Source organism: Musca autumnalis, unplaced genomic scaffold, assembly GCF_047663935.1.
Source record: "Musca autumnalis isolate F117 unplaced genomic scaffold, ASM4766393v1 scaffold_3, whole genome shotgun sequence".
In the NCBI taxonomy this organism is placed as follows: domain Eukaryota; kingdom Metazoa; phylum Arthropoda; class Insecta; order Diptera; family Muscidae; genus Musca; species Musca autumnalis.
The window spans coordinates 86,285,200-86,302,535 of record NW_027411866.1 but is presented as its reverse complement, the minus strand read 5'-3'; the positions used below and the strand labels follow the sequence as shown (position 1 = coordinate 86,302,535).

The following is a 17,336-nucleotide window of genomic DNA, read 5'->3' as shown; positions in this document are numbered from 1 at the left end:
AATTGTCTGGAAATCTTGCTTCACAGACTCTGCCGACGTCTTTGCTCTCTCGTCTTCCTAACATCAAGCTAGCGGATCCGCATTTCCATAAAAGTTACGCTATTGATCTGCTAGTAATAGGGGATTTTATTCCAGAAATCATGCGATCCGGGGTAATGCATAACTTGTGCGAATCCCTAATGGGCCAAGAGACCATCTTTGGATGGATTCTCACAGGTCCAATTCCCATTTCTTCTCCATCGTCCACCGTAGTCTGTCTCAACTACCACGAGAAACAAAGATGGCAGGTATGTCGTTCGCCTTCCTTTCAAAGAAGGTTTTCCAAATGAAATTTTCCTTGGACAATCCCGTCCAAGCGCGGTCTCTCAGTTCCTCCGCAATGAGAGCCGTCTACTCCGAACTCCAAACTTTAAAGTAGAGTATGATCAGGTGCTGGACGAGTACATTCAGTTGAAGCACATGATTCCAATCCAAACTCCGAGCTCCAGTGATAATCCAAGCCACTACTATATGCCTCATCATTCCGTTGTTAAACCCGAGAGATCAACCAAAAAGGTTGGCGTGGTTTTCAACGCATCTGCTCCTTCATCCAATGGTCAAAGTCTGAACGAAATTTTGCACATAGCTCCAGTGTTGCAAAATGACTTGACCACGCTAATTCTCAGATGGCGATTATTACAATTCGTGTTCAATGCTGACATCCAAAAAATGTTCCGCCAGTTTCTCGTTCACTCTGATCATACTCCGTTCCAAAGAATTGTCTTCCGCAACCACCCAGGTGGAAACATCCAAGATTTTGAGCTACAAACTGTCACATTCGGTGTCAATTGTGCTCCGTACATGGCTATTCGCACGCTTCTGCAACTAGCTGATGATGTCCAATGTAGCCATCCAAAGGCAAGTTCGATTATCCGTAGTGATATGTACGTGGATGATGTACTTTCCGGTGCACATTCACTTTCCGAAGCAATCCAATCCAAAAATGTGCTTAAATCCGCTCTAGCATCAGCTGGTTTCTCCATTCGAAAATGGACAGCGAACTCAATGGATATTCTAGCGGATCTTCCTAATGATCATTTGTTGTGTGAGGATTTCCTGAACTTCGACGGTAGTAGCACAGCAAAAACGCTAGGAATTCGTTGGAACGCTCTCAGTGGAAGATTTTCCAATCCGACTATTCTAGTCTTGATCGAGTCCGTATTCCAAGATGGCTCCATTACATTCCTTCCGCTGAAATTAAATTTCATGGTTTCTGCGAGGCCTCTGAAAAGGCATACGCGGCTGTTTTATATGTGCGAATAGCTCGAGGTTCCTCCATATCCACTCACCTGATGTATTCCAAAACAAGAGTTGCTCCAGTTAAGACCTTGTCCATTATTAGCAGAAATTATCGATACGTTGCTTCCGACACTTGATATCTCCAATTTTTCCTTGTTCTGCTGGACAGACTCTACGATAGTTCTCTGCTTTCCAAACCGCCATGCCATTGGCTAACATTCGTTGCCAATCGAGTTTCCAATATAATTCAAGTGATTCATCCTTCCAAATTCCACCATGTTCCTTCCGAATCTAACCCGGCAGACTTAGCGAGTCGTGGTCTCGTACCATCAGATATCGTCAATAATGATTTCTGGTGGTTTGGGCCGACCTGGCTTCGTGATTCCGTCGATCGATGGCCGGACAATGTTCCTATCCAAGAAACAAGCGCGGAACGCAAGCCCCTTAAGGTCCACTTTTCCTATTTGGAGGATTCTGTTGATATTCTTGAAAATATTTCGTCGTATCCTCGGGCCCTCAGGGTGTTTGCTTACGTCCATCGGTTTTTCAGGCGGACACATCCACGATTCCGTTCCGACTTCCTTCATGAGTCGCACTTGGTTTTTTTTTTTTTTTTTATTTATTTATGCAAATTTTACAATGTATGCTTAACTAATACTACGACTAGTCTCCAGGAGTAAAAGTGACTAACTAGTAGTTTAATTCTGTTAAATAAAATAGATCAATACTTAACTAATTCGTATTATTAAGAATGATGCATAGATAAAATAATAAAGAATGTGGGTATTTCAATTCTGAAGTGACAGCAAATCGAATGGCTTTTTACGTTGAAGTCTTCTAGGTAGATTAGATGTTTGGAGAAGATTTGTAGCTTCAATGTTATCATGTTGATTAAGACGTGAGTAATAGTTTTTGGTGATTAAGTATATTTCCTCTTTTACGGTGTTAAGATTTAGGTCTCTGTGCAAATCGCTGTTTCGGATGTACCAAGGAGCTTTTACAATATTTCTTAGCACCTTATTTTGAATGCGTTGTATTTTTTCAATGTGTTGGTCTTTGGAGCATCCCCATAGCTGGATTCCGTATGTCCAGACTGGTTTCATTGCTTGCTTATATATCATTAACTTATTGTCCATTGATAGTACAGAGTTTCTTCCTATTAACCAGTTTAAATTTCGGTACTTCATAAGCAGTTCCTCTCTCTTTTTATTTATATGTTCTCTCCAAGTAAGCTTTGTATCTAATGTTATACCAAGATATTTTGCTGATTTCGCAAATGGAACTTTGTTCGTGTTTATATACAGAGGCTTGTAATTCGTTGGTTTCAATGAGAAGTCGACGTGAATTGACTTGGTGCTATTGAGTTTTAGACCCCACTTGATAGTCCATTGATACACTTTGTTAAGAGCTAACTGAAGCTTATCTACCGTTTCTGTGGTATCGTGACCTGTTGCCATGATTACTGTATCGTCGGCGAATGTTCCGATAAAGCAATTTTCATGAACCGGCATGTCATATGTGTATATAAGATAAAGGATTGGTCCCAAAATACTTCCCTGTGGGACTCCAGATGTTATAGGGTATAATCCTGAATATTCATTTTCATATCTGATTCTAAAAAATCTATCTTCTAGATACGAAGAGATGATGTCCATATAGAATGAAGGTAAGAGACTTTTTATTTTCCGTACTAGTCCACAATGCCAAACTCCGTCGAATGCTTGGGAAATGTCCAGGAATACTGCCGAACAGGTTTGTTTATTTTCGAACGCGTTTTCGATCGTATGCACAACCCTGTGCACTTGTTCAATAGTCGAATGTTTTTTGCGAAAGCCAAATTGGTGGTCGGGGATAATACGTTTTATTGACACAATACTTTCAAGACGCTTGCAAAATAATCTTTCGAATAACTTTCCAATAACTGGTAGCAGGGATATTGGTCTATATGACTTGATTTCATTTGGGTTTTTGCCTGGCTTTGGTAGCATAATAACTTCCGCCACTTTCCAGCAGCTGGGTATATATTTGACTTTTAAAACTGAATACACGATTGTATATAGCTTTGCTATTCCATGATATGGTAAATGCTTAAGTATCGTGCCGTTTATTAGATCGAATCCGGGGGATTTATTGACATCAAGGTTTTTTATTGCCATCCAAATTTCTTTTAATGTTATTTTCTCGAATTCAAAGTCTGTGATTTGTTGTATGTTTGGAGTGAGCATTTCATCTTCTGTACTTGTTGTTTGGTTACTTACATTATTGCAAAATATAGATCTTAAGTATTCTGCGAATGTAGTTGCCTTTTCTTTATTACTTTTTGCCCATACACCGTTTTCCTTTAAAATAGGCGCTTTGTGAAGAGTTGGTCTATTTTTCTCCTTCATTGCTTTCCACAGAGAATACTTTGTTTTGTTATCATAAGATAGACTTGAAAGGTATGTGTGCAGATTTTTCGCATTGTGTTTTTTTATTTCTCTACTCAAACGTTGCGTAATGTTATTTAAGAGATTTTTGTCGTTGGGGGATCGGGAATTCTGCCATTTTTTACGCATTCTGCGTTTTTGTTTAACTAAGTCCCTTATATGGCTAGGATATGTTGGGGTCTTAACAGGTATTTTCAAGGGAGGAGTGCTATTCCATGCCGCACGTTGAATACAATTCGTAAAGAAGAATACCTCTCTTTCGATGCCCTCTTCGGTTTCAATGGGTGTATGTTGAACTGATTTGTTTATAAGGTCTTGGAATTTATGCCAGTTAGTTTTTTTATTAATTAATGCAGAATGGGGATAAAATAATGAAGTTTGATTATCATATGTTAAATAGATAGGAGAGTGGTCTGAGCTAAGGCCGTAACCGTCTTGTACGGTAATCTTATTCATATCAACTTTCCAAGTTATGAAAAAGTCTATGAGATCTGGGGTTTTTGATGGATCCGATGGCCAATATGTAGGTTTGCCAGTCGTGGCCACATGACATCCCTTTCTTTTTACTGCATTCAATAGCTCTTTTCCCTTCGATGTGGTTAGTCTTGATCCCCACTGGGTGTTTTTTGCATTGAAATCTCCTCCCATTATGAATCTATGTTTATGAGAGTTGATAAGTTGAATGTATTGCTCGCATTTTATACTATGTCTAGGTGGACTATACACCGATGTAATGGATAGTGGATTACCATTTAAAGTTAAAGTTATTGTTGTAGCTTGGAACTCTTCGGAGCTGATTTCATTTTCTATCCAATGATCAAGTGATTTTCTTATGATAATTGCACTACCTCCACTTGGTTTCCAATTCTGAAATCCTTGTTGCGCGAAGTCTGCTGGTAAAATGGTACCAGAAGTTCCATTTTTCGAATGAATACAAGGCTTCATCCTGCAATCAGCCGATTTCCTCATCCAGTTCGATTCTAAGTCTAAATCCATTCTTAGATTCCGATGGCTTAATCCGTTCCTGTGGTCGTTTAGATTCCGCTCCATGCATTTCCTATGATGAGAAACGTCCTATTATCCTTTGGTACAACTACCAATTTACCGGCTATATGTTGATTTTGTCCACAAAATGACTATCCATGGCGGCAACCAGCTGGTTCTTCGAGTAATAAGATCCCAATACTGGATTCCTAAAGTCAAGAACCTGATTAAGTCCACAATCAACAAGTGTCGTCCTTGTATTCTATATAAAGAGCGATGTCAAAAAAAAATCATGGCTGTGCTCCCTCCTGAGCGTACCGAAATTTCTCGTCCTTTCTTACGCACAGGCCTCGACTTCGCAGGTCCCTTTGACATCAAAGCTTATTCCGGTCGCACATGTCGTATCACAAAAGGATATGTGTGCGTTTTCATTTGTTTTTCGACCAAGGCAATTCATCTTTAGGCCACTTCCGATCCACATCCTCGTTCTTGGCAGCCTTCCACAGATTCGTCTCTCGGCGAATATGCCCCGCGCATTTGTACTCTGACAATGGTACGACATTTGTGGGTGCTTCCAAAGTTCTCGCGATAGAGTTCCTCCAGGCATCTCGTGCTGCAGTGGTCGAAAGATTTTCCTTCCAAAATCTCAGTTGGCATTTTATTCCACCTGGGGCGCCTCATATGGGTGGCCTCTGGGAAGCCGGGGTTAAGAGTTTCAAAACCCATTTCCAAAAGTTCGCCGGCTCCCACAAATTCACTTTCGAAGAGTTCTCTACACTTCTTTCCAGAATAGTAGCTTGTCTGAATTCCCGTCCGTTATCTCCTATCTCCTGTGAGCCGACTGATTTCGCCGCTTTGACGCCAGGCCATTTTTTGATCGGGACTCCCATTCTAGTTCCAATTGATCCAAGTAAAGGGGAGCGTCCGACTTCCTTGATTAATCGATGGCAACGTTTGAAAGCTATTCATCAGAGTTTCTGTGCTCGTTGGAAAACCGAGTATCTCCGGTCATAAGTGGCAAACTCCAGAGAAAGATATAAAAGAGAACACACTGGTCGCTATTTACGACAATAATCTTTCGTCAAATTCCTGGCGCCTGGGTAGAGTCTCCAAAACTTACCTTGGCCAAGATCGGCATGTTCGAGTCCCTGATATTGTGACGCAAAAGGGCGTTGTTACGCGTCCGATTCCAAAGCTTGTCGTCCTGTCAGCTAACTAAATTCCAAATTTCTTCTTCTTCCCTTCTGTCCTGTGTTGTTCTGTCCGCCCCTTCCATAGATTCACCATGCCGAAACCTTCCTCCAAGAAAAATCAACGCAGCCGTTCCAAGTCAGCTCCTTATAAAAAGGGGCAATTCTTGTCTGTATTTGCCAACGTCCTCATGCGTTACGACGATGCTACCAATTCCTGGACATGAACATGGCAGGGAGGATGAAGGTTGTTCGGGAGCACAAATATTGTGTAAATTGTCTGGCCCTAGACCATTCAGAGGGTTCTTGCTTGAGTGACACCGGCTGTCGCCGCTGCAATAAATTCCACCACACTCTGCTACACGTGGATCCGAAGCTTCGGGACCAAATTCTGCCGCCGAAGGAGCCCTCTGCCAAGCCGCGTTCCCGGTCCGTCTCTCCCCAGCCGTCGACGTCCAAGACTGCACGTCGGCCGCAGTTGTCTGCCCCAGCACCAGGATCTCTCACGGCCTTGATTCAACAAAACCGCACTATCCTGTTTCCTACTGTTGTTGTAAGGATTGACGCCAAGTGTGTTGCCCGTTGCCTGCTGGACTCCGCGTCCCCAGTGAGCCGCGTCTCAAGGGCCTTTGTCGAAAAGTTGAAGGTGAACACATTGACATTGAGAGAGGATACGTTGTGCCAACTTACACTTTTCTCCAGATTTGACTCCAAGGTCAAAATTGAGGGCACGTTCCGGGTGGATAACCGGTTGACGACGAAGACTCCTGCTGAATCGCTTCCGGAGGATTTTAAGGAAAACTTCCCGCACCTTTTCTTTGCTGACGACAAATTGTACCTTTCGGCGGGCATATATATCGTGATTGGTGTGGATATCTATCCCAAGGTCATTGCGGAGATTGTGTACGCGCGAAGCGGGTTGCCTACCGCGCGAAGTACCGTATTCGGTTGGGCTATCTACGGGCTGTGCTCTTAGAGATTTTTACTCAATTCCAATCATGATTCCTACAGATTACATGAACCTTAATAAAACTGAATTAGACTAAATGCACTATTGTCTTTCTTTCCCTCCAAAGCACAAACTATACCTTTTCAGATCCACCTCATGAAGTCCAAGATGCGACTTCATCACATCCATACTTAAATTCAACTTTTCAATCTCATTAATTTGACTTCATTAACTTTCATTCCTATTTTGTAAACAGCATGGACACACACGGAATGTTCCATTAATTTTCCTTCATTGCAGTTGTACTGCAAGGGGGCCGGTGATGTTAATGCAAAAGTTTCCCGATCTGGTCACCCTAATTATTTATTCTAAATTTCGAATGCACCCACAAGCTTTGTTTGTGTGGGAGTTACTGTTCTACTCAACATGTCTGTTTGTGTCCACTCTGTGGCTTTGTATTTTTTCCTTTGCTAAAATAAATTCACTTGATACCAACATACCAACCACTATTGTTGTCAATTCGGTAAGCGATTTATTCAAATCTCCAAATTTGGATAACTAAATTAAGAACAACTACTGTTCCTTTCAAACCACTTATACGACCGTGTTTTATTTCTTTTTTCTTCCACTCCTGCCAAAACTGCAAACGAAAGGAAAATATTTCGAATTCCAAGAAATATTTTCCTATCCAAAACATAGCAGTATATCCAGCTTTTCTTTCCTCCAGAAATACCCACTACCGGCATTTTCAAGGGTCATCATATACGATGTTTTAATTATGAATTAACAGCCTTGTGTTGGAAGATCAAAGAAATAAGAAATATTTTTAAATACATATCATTTATTCTTAATTAATGTATTTTGAATTTATTAAGCGTATGTACTTATATTGAAAAAATCGTCAGATTCATCAACAATGATCGTTTTCGTTTCCTGATTTTTTTTTCCGATCGTTTGGTCTTGCATTTGTCCTTGCTAAATTTGTGTTTAGCAAACCTAAGCCCAAATCCCAATTGTTCCTTACACGACGTATCAGAACTTCCATTGACATATGAACCTGCCTAAATTTCAAAAAAAAAACATTTCTGAACAAACTAATTTTTAGAATAAAAGGTTCTTACCAAAGAAAATAGGCATAATCTTTGGACGTTAGACGTTAAATTTTACCAGAACTTCTGGAACCACTAAGTTTGTTATGGTCCTTTTTAAACCTCTGGTTCCACAAACAGCTCGTACAGACACAATCTAAAAATGCCAAAATAATTTATTAAATATAATATTGAAGGTCATATGCTTTCTATACCACGTACGTACTCTTTTTCGTTTCCTTCGTCAATTACTTTTTCTAGCGATGTAAATTGTTCCAATGTCTTTATGGGTAACACACTAGAAAACGCAGGTAAAGGATTTCTTAAAATTTTAATTGCGGTTGTGTTTTCAGCCAAAACATCCAAAACGACTGACGTCTGGGCTTTTACATCCGCAGTTGTGTAAAAAAGAAATTTGTGATATAGGTATTCGCATTTTAATATTAATCGTAACGAAGGGCATCTTGGTCTCGAATCAGTAGTGGGATTCAGTGGCTTTTTTGCCGTTACCGACAAAAATCGGTAAAATTAAACCGCACAATAATGAATGAAAATTTGAAGTAAAAGTTGACAACACTTGCGGCATCGGTATGGGATAGCGACAACTTTATTTTGGTCGGTAGCTTACCGACAAATTTCGTTATCTATCGAAATTATTAGCAAATGAATATTTCGAGTTATCGATAATTGTCGGTAATTACAGAATCTCACTACAGCCCACCAAATTTGACTTTTAATGCAGTTTTCACACGGTATGCTTTTTACATATTCATGCATAGCAACTGCCACTTTTTTCGCCCATATGTAATTCCTTCTGCACGGCAACATTTTACTTTTCATTCGTTTTTTTTGTTGTTTTCTTTATTTATACAAACAAAACAGCTGTTTACCTTTGGTGGTACAGAAGAGAATAGAGCGCGTTCTATTCAAAAAAAAAAAAAATAATAAAATACATATGTATGTACACGCAGAAAAATATATGTTAAAAATATGTTTGGATCCAAACAAATATTTGTTTAGGACTGATTGCAAACAAATATATGTTTAGATCCAAACATAATTTGTTTGTGTCCAAACAAATATATGTTTGCAACATTTTGTAACATATCTCAATTTAATATATCTGAGTACCAACATATTTTATATGTTAGAACATATTTTTTATGGGTGGAGAGGATTTTGGTCAAAGAGAGTAACAACAGGGCTCTCGCAACTGCGGAATGCTGGTTTATGATAAAGAGCTGTGTGCATGTGCATTGTTCCGATTTCATCACGATATCGGTACGATTGGTTTGCTAGGCTGTTATTCCTTACATTTTCATCGGTCTCACCATCACATTGACAATGTATCAACAAACCACAACACAACCCCCACAATCGTCCCACGATAGACCACACACCCACAACAACTACCGCTGTCGCAACAATTGTTATTAGTTAACTGACAACTACAGTGCGTTTGGTGTCGAAAAAACAAAGTTCGTATGGTCAAATACTTCGCAATTACAAATTTGTAATTTCTTTAATATAAAGGCAAAATCTAATATCTCAACCTAGTGCTGATAGACTCAACATGTATGTTATACATATGATTCATATTGTTCTGCTATGCTTACAAGACGATAACAACTACAGTGAAAATCTTTAGAAGAAACGGTAAGTTATACTATTACAAAATAAAAGAATTAATAAATAAAAAGCAACAAAATTTGTCTCTGCTTTGTGTGGTGGCTGTTAGTCAATAAAAACAAAAACTCGCCAAAAATGTTTTTTTTTTTTAATTTCTCAGAAAAACCAGTATTTTTTTCCTTTATGAAAGGCGTTGTTATGTTTGGTACTGCTTGCAAACAAATATATGTTTGCTGCAAAATATGTTTGGGACATATGTTAGAGAGGCCATTTTTTTCTGTGTGTATGCACATAACACTTTAATGCATTGAAATTTCTGTATGGTTCACACCATGCGTACAAAATTCAGATTTGTAAAAAGACTTCTTCATAAGACTTTGAAAACATTTGTTTGTATCAATAAGTACTACGTGAGTTTTTAATTTATATATGCTGTCAATAATCCAACAGACTTTTGCAAAAGGAGAAAAATAGCAATTCAAACTGGCCGTTTTCTAAGCTTGAAAATATTTTTTTGACAAACTGTAGATTTCGAAAAGAATTTAGAAGTCAATGTAAAGATAAAGATGACTTTAAGTAGACCGATTCCAGTCAAAAATGATGTTCTCCACAAAACCATATATTTCTAGAGATATGGGCCTTTGAAGTTCCTCTTTATATATGTTCTGATATTCACCTCAGCAACAATTTTTGGTCTGTTGTACACTCTGTTATTTTCTTAGTATACAAACTATACCCGAAATGTATTATGTTCTTAAACATGCGAATAAAGTATTCAAGCCACAAAGTCAACAAATTCGTATAAAAAAAAGATATTTAATAGACATTTAGAATAATATTATATTATATTGATTGTTTTGCTTGATTGTGCCTTTTAACGTATGTAAACTATTTTTTATACCCTCCACCATAGTATGGAGGGTATATTAAGTTTGTTTTGCCGTTTGTAACGCATTGAAATACTCATTTGCGACCCTATAAAGTATATATATTCTTGATCAGGGTAAAATTCTAAGTCGATCTGAGCACGTCCGTCCGTCCGTCCGTCTGTGGTAATCACTCTAGCATCCACAAAAATGGAGATAGGACACTGAAATTTTGGGAAAATACGTCTTTTGTTTGCAGGCAGGTCAAGTTCGATGATGGGCTATATCGGTCCACGTTTTGGTATAGCCCCCATATAACGGTACCCCCCGATTTACGGTATTTTGACGTTTTTAGCTACATTTTCAGACCGATTTGGCTATAATTTGACATTTAGGGTTCTTAAGTGTCAATAAACATATATAACAAAACTTGTGGACATAGGTCCACGTTTTGGTATAGCCCCCATATAACGGTACCCCCCGATTTGCGGTATTTTGACGTTTTTAGCTACATTTTTAGACCGATTTAGCTCTAATTTGACATTTAGGGTTCTGAAGTATCAATAAACTTATAAAACAAAAGTTGTGGACATAGGTCAACGTTTTGGTATAGCCCCCATATAACGGTACCCCCCGATATACGGTATTTTGACGTTTTTAGCTACATTATCAGACCGATGTAACTATAATTTGACATTTAGGGTTCTTAAGTGTTAATAAATAAATAAAATAAATATTAGAAGTTGTGGACATAGGTCCACGTTTTGGTATAGCCCCCATATAACGGTACCCCCCGATTTGCGGTATTTTGACGTTTTTAGCTACATTTTCAGACCGATGAAGCTATAATTTGGCATTTGAAGTTCTTAAATGTCAATAAACTTATGTGACAAAACTTGTGGAAATAGGTCCACGTTTTGGTATAGCCCCCATATTACGGTACCCCCCGATTTACGGTATTTTGACGTTTTTAGCTACATTTTCAGACCGATATAGTTATAATTTGTGGACCTAGGTCCACGTTTTGGTATAGCCCCCATATAACGGTACCGCCGATTTACGGCATTTTGACGTTTTTATCTACATTTTCAGACCGATTTAGCTATCAATTGACATTTAGGGTTCTTAAATGTCAGTAAACTTATATAACTAGTGGACATAGGTCCATGTTTTGGAATAGCCCCCATATAACGTTACCGCCCGATTTCATGTATTTTGAGAATTTTACCAACAAGTTTTAACCGAATTATCTGTAATTTGAACATTTGACATTTGAAATTCTTAGTGGTCACCACACCTCTCCACCAAAAATTGTCAAGAAAGCCCCCATATAACGGTACCTCCCGATTTTCAGTAATTTGATGATTTTAGCTACAATATTAAACCGAACTAGCAGTAATTTGACATTTGAAGTTCTTAGTGGTCACAACACCTCTTCATAAAAAATTGTCAACGTAGGTCCATGTTCGGATATAGCTCCCATATAACGGTGCCTCCCAATTTTCAGTAATTGGCAATTTTAGCTAAAATTTTTAACCGAACTAACTGTAATTTGACATTTGAAGGTTGTAGTGGTCACAACACATCTGCATCAACGATTTTCAACATAACCCCAATATAACGATACTTTCCGATTTTCGGTACTTTGAAGATTTTACTTAAAATGTTTAACCGAACCTAGGTCCATGTTTTGGTAAAGCCACAAAACAAACCTCCCGATTGTCCGCACCTTAGCATTATTTTTAGGACGAACTTTCTGTAATTTGAGATTTAAAAGCCAACAAAAATTGTTAATTTAAGTTCATATTTTCGTATAGCCCACATACTTTCGAACTATCTGTTAATGACATTCGAAGTTCTCACGTTATGTACCGATTTTCGGTATTTTGAGGATTCTAGCTACAATTTTTAACCGAATTAAGAGTTATTTGACATTAAAGGCTCCCATCAAAAACTGTCAACATAGGTCCATGTTTTATTGTAACCCCTATATAACGGTACCTCCCAATTTCTAGCCCACCAAAAAATTTCAACATACATAGCTAGATATTGACACCATAAAAAGGGCCTACCGAATGAAACATTTTATGTGTATTATCTGACAGTTTTAACGTACCCAATTAAAGTTGGGGACAGGAATGAAAACTAATTATTTCATTTTAGTTCAGAATATTTTATGGTGGAGGGTATGAAAAGTTCGGCCCGGCCGAACTTAACGCTGTTTTACTTGTTAACTTTTAGATGTATCAAATTTACCTCTAATTTCTTTCTGGAAAATTTTGTTATTTTCCGCTCATAATTCGTCTACTTTTCTATGTAGCTTATTAACTGTTTAATTAACATTTGGTATACAATAATTCTGAGAATATTTACCAATATGTCGAGCTTTTCCAATAGGCATTGAAACATTTGATTTGTTGTTTTTGGTGATACTTTTTGATTTGACTGAATCATTTTCCTAGATGATACGAGTATACAAAGAATTAATGTAGTGTGGAAGGGTTAGTCTTTTGGGGTTAATTTCTATGACCTGCCTGACAAGGTTTGCCGGCGCTTCAAAACGCCAATGGCAAGGATAAGTTATGGATTTACCGGCACTCAAAAGTGCCAAGGTAATTATATTTTTTGAGCACTTAATAGTGCTGCAAGTAGTGAAGCACTTCTCTTACTTTTTAAGCCAAAAATCGGCTTATTAAAAATGACTGTTTTTATTTAGAAATTCTTCAACTATTTATATAAAATATAACAGTATTTCTTATCATATTTTCTTTTACATTTCTATCCCTAAAAATAAAAATAAGCAACAATAATTAAAATCCTAAACAGTGGAAAGAGGTAACGAAAATATTTCTAGTTCTGAAATTTCCAGTATTGTTTCCTGGTAAAGAAATCCCATTAAAGCTATAAGTCCAATTTTTTAATAGTTCCCAAATAATGATTCCGAATGCTATAGGGTGTTTGAGATGTTTGGACGCATTTGCACTTTCTAAAAATATGTATGTTCAAGAACTTCAAGAATCTATTAATTTCTAACATCTTGTTCGATATTATGAAGGACAAAATTTTTATCGTAGTAAAAATTAGTAGCTTTCTTGCAGGTTCTGAAAGATACCCATTCTTTGTCTGCTCTACTATTTTGAAAGTCAAAATAGCCAATTCAGTTTTGTCCGATAATAACGACTGAAAAAACTATTAATCGATAATGACATTCAGATTAAAGTATCGATATTATCGATAGTGCAATCGATTGTTTGCCAGCTCTATGACATATGCATATAGAGATCTTTAGGTGAATGTATCGATTAACATCGATAACACCACACTCACACATTAAAAGAATAATTTTTATATATTTAAAAATTATTATGTATTTATATATAATTAATTTGTATAATTGATATTAAGATTTTCATAAATTTGATATATTTATAAAAATTATTAATATAATAAATATTTCATAAATTTACATTCCATATAAGACTGCATATTCTTGATTACCATGTACTTTGCCCCATACTCCATTTTTTAAGTAAATTATTGTAATAAATTTTTAATGTGCCGTCTATAGATATTAAGGAATTGACTCCATTTCTTTCCACGACTTTAAAAGGCCCTTGATATGACGCTTGGTACTTCTTTCTATTATTGATTCTCAATAGCATGGTTTAGTCCCAATTTACATTAGGCGAGTTTACTTGTCAGTTTGTGGGTGAGAGAGGGTGTTGAGAGGCAAAGGGTTACCATATACCTCACCTCTCTCTCCATCAAACTGACAATTGCCGCAAGTAAACTCGCCTAATGTAAATTGGGACTTAATTAAAAAGGTTAGCTAAAGCTATCTTCCGAAAATCGGAAGGTACCGTTCTATGGGGGCTATATGATGGCGTGGATCTATACCTACAAATTTCTGGGGGAAAGTTTTATACCCCCAACGAAGACTAAATAACAAATTTCAGCCATCTCGGTGTGATAATGAGGCCAAAACCTTGAAAATACCGAAAATCGGGAGATATCGTCCTATGGGGGCTATATCAAAAGGTGGACCTATATAAACATTTTATGGTAGAAATGTTTCTTAGCCTCTGGAAACACAAAATACAAAGTTACAACCGATTCTGTTGCCAATTGGGACTAATACATTCAAAATATATTAAAATGACGCGTACTTTATATGTGGCGTTATATTGGGGCTATACCAAAACGTGGACCTATATAAACTTTGGTAGGAATGTTTTTTGGCCGCTGGAGACACAAAATACCAAATTACAAGCAATTCGGTGGTAAAATGGGACAAATATCTTAAAAATTCCTTCAAACGACAACGCGTCATTTTGTAGCTAAAGCTATCTGCAAGTTTAATTTTTTTCTTTCGAGTGTTCCTAAAACTTCAAAATTACCCTGTAGGAAATGTCAATAGTGAATCTATACTGACTTACTACTGACATTGTCAGCAGTACTACTGACAAACTGTAGACAACTAATGTAATTTCCTATAGACATTTTGTATGAACGTAACATTCGAAAGTCAGTACTGACAATGGAACTAGTATGTCAATAGTAAGTCAGTAGTTCCTGAGGAACCATGTGTTGACATTGGAGGTAGTGAGTCAGTATAGACATTGGAGGTAGTAAGTCAGTATAGACATTGGAGGTAGTAAGTCATTATAGACATTGGAGGTAGTGGGTCAGTATAAACAATGGAGGTAGTGAGTCAGTATAGACATTGGACGTAGTGAGTCAGTATAGACATTAGAGGTAGTGAGTCAGTATGGACATTGGAAGTAGTGAGTCAATAGTCCATGAAGGGCTATATGGAGACATTGGTACAAGATTTCCACTATTAAATTCTTTGGCCTGTTTGAAACTTTTTAATAGATTAAAAGGGTATATGAACATTAATAATTTAATTTTAATAAAATCCACTGGATTTTTTAGATGTATACCTGACATTTGAAATCCAATATATTTAGTAAATTTACTTATGGGTACTTTACACGATATGTTATTTTACATATGTGTTGTCACTTTGCCTATACATTTTGTATATAAAAAGTGACAACCCATATGTAAATACATATCGTGTAAAATCTACATTACTATACGATAATATAGGTACGCAAAAAGTACTATATGACAATGAACTTTTGTTTAAATTTTATATTTTATTAAAGAAAAAAACAAATTGCGTATTACAGTCTTTTTTATCCTTATAAAGGGCAAGCCCAATATTCTTACATAAGCACAAAAAAACCAATATTTTTAAGGCTGGCTTAATCTTTTAACATTTAAATAATAAAAATTTTAAATTATAAGTTAATTTTCATTGTCAGAAATATCATCGTGTTTTTGGATTTCTTTGTTGCGACTTGTCTGTTTAAAAAAATTATTCTTCTGCCGTTGGAAAGCTGATCTTAATGTCTTATCAGCTGATTCACTGAATGTTGATATAACATCTAGGAATTGAAAAGAAGAAACATGAACATATAAACAAAAAAAAAACAAAAACATTAATTTGCTTGCCTATTACACTGTGAACCGAAATTTTGGGGGGTGGAAAATTCCTTTTGGGGGTGAAAGCCCTTGATGAGTATATACAGAACCCCAAAGGGCAGATCCGCCGTGAGTCGAACTTTTGAGTTATGTCGTGATGAATTTTTCACTGGAGACCCTATAAGCCATCAGAAATTAGCGTTCTATCTTTGTTCGTTGTTGCTTTGCCTTATTTTTGATATGACATGTCTTCAGTCAAATCTAATGAGGAACTTTTTCGTAGAACATTTCGACTTTCTAACTCGCTTCCTTCCATGTTCTTTTCGTTCTTTATTTCAAGAACCGCAATAAAAGTACCAGAAGATGATATTTTTCAGCTTCGACATATTCTGCAAAAATGTCGCTCAGAAAATTTTAGGTACTGCTCTCATTGACAACTAATCGATATTGTCGCGTTTTCATGGTCCTTTTTGCATTTACTCTGTTTTTGTTCAGAAAAAACTATGATTTGTGTTTTTGTTTATTCTGTATACATATTCCAACAACCAACAGAAAAACAAAATATAGTTTTTTTCTTAACAAAAACAGGGTAAATGCAAAAAGGACCTTGAAAACGCGACAATATCGATTAGTTGTCAATGAGAGCCGTACCTAAAATTTTCTGAGCGACATTTTTGGAGAATATGTCGAAGCTGAAAAATGTCATCTTCTGATACTTTTATTGCGGTTCTTGAAATAAAGGACGGAAAGGACATGGAAGGAAGCGAGTTAGAAAGTCGAAATGTTCTACGAAAAAGTTCCTCATTAGATTTGACTGAAGACATGTCATATCAAAAATAAGGCAAAGCAACAACGAACAAAGATAGAACGCTAATTTCTGATGGCTTATAGGGTCTCCAGTGAAAAATTCATCACGCCATAACTCAAAAGCTCGACTCACGGCGGATCTGCCCTTTGGGGTTCTGTATATACTCATCAAGGGCTTTCACCCCCAAAAGGAATTTTCCACCCCCCAGACCTCGAGCTCCATTTTGTTGCACAGTGTTATAGCTGTATAGACATTGGAAAAATCACGCAATCTATTTTTGCCAAATAATCCTTCCACATTGTTATTCATTATTATATCATGTACAAATATCAGATGTATGTAAGTTTCGTTCAGCCTTGCCAGCAAGAAGTGTTTTCATCTGTTGTTTCTATAAAATAAAAAACAGAAGATAAATTTTGTTCATTGTCTTGGTACCACAGTAACGATAAATACTAACATATGGGTCTGCTTGAGTCGATAATATAGTATCAAATTCCTTCAGTTTTTCTTCGGTGTTTATTGGGAAAATGCTCATCATATTGGAAGTGATCGCGTTTAAGTTAGCTATGAGATCCAATAAAACTTTATGTTCTGCCAATATATCGACTAAGGTGTTATATTGTTTTTG

General features: G+C 37.0%; 1 protein-coding gene across 1 annotated transcript; it reads left to right on the top strand.

The window, feature by feature from the left end:
• The first annotated feature begins 280 nt into the window (after window positions 1-280).
• Window positions 281-1,302, top strand: LOC141398243 (uncharacterized). The gene is made up of 2 exons (XM_073975519.1): window positions 281-287; window positions 419-1,302. The coding sequence occupies exons 1-2, from the start codon at window positions 281-283 to the stop codon at window positions 1,300-1,302; spliced, it is 891 nt and encodes a 296-aa protein (XP_073831620.1).
• Window positions 1,303-17,336: the final 16,034 nt, after the last annotated feature.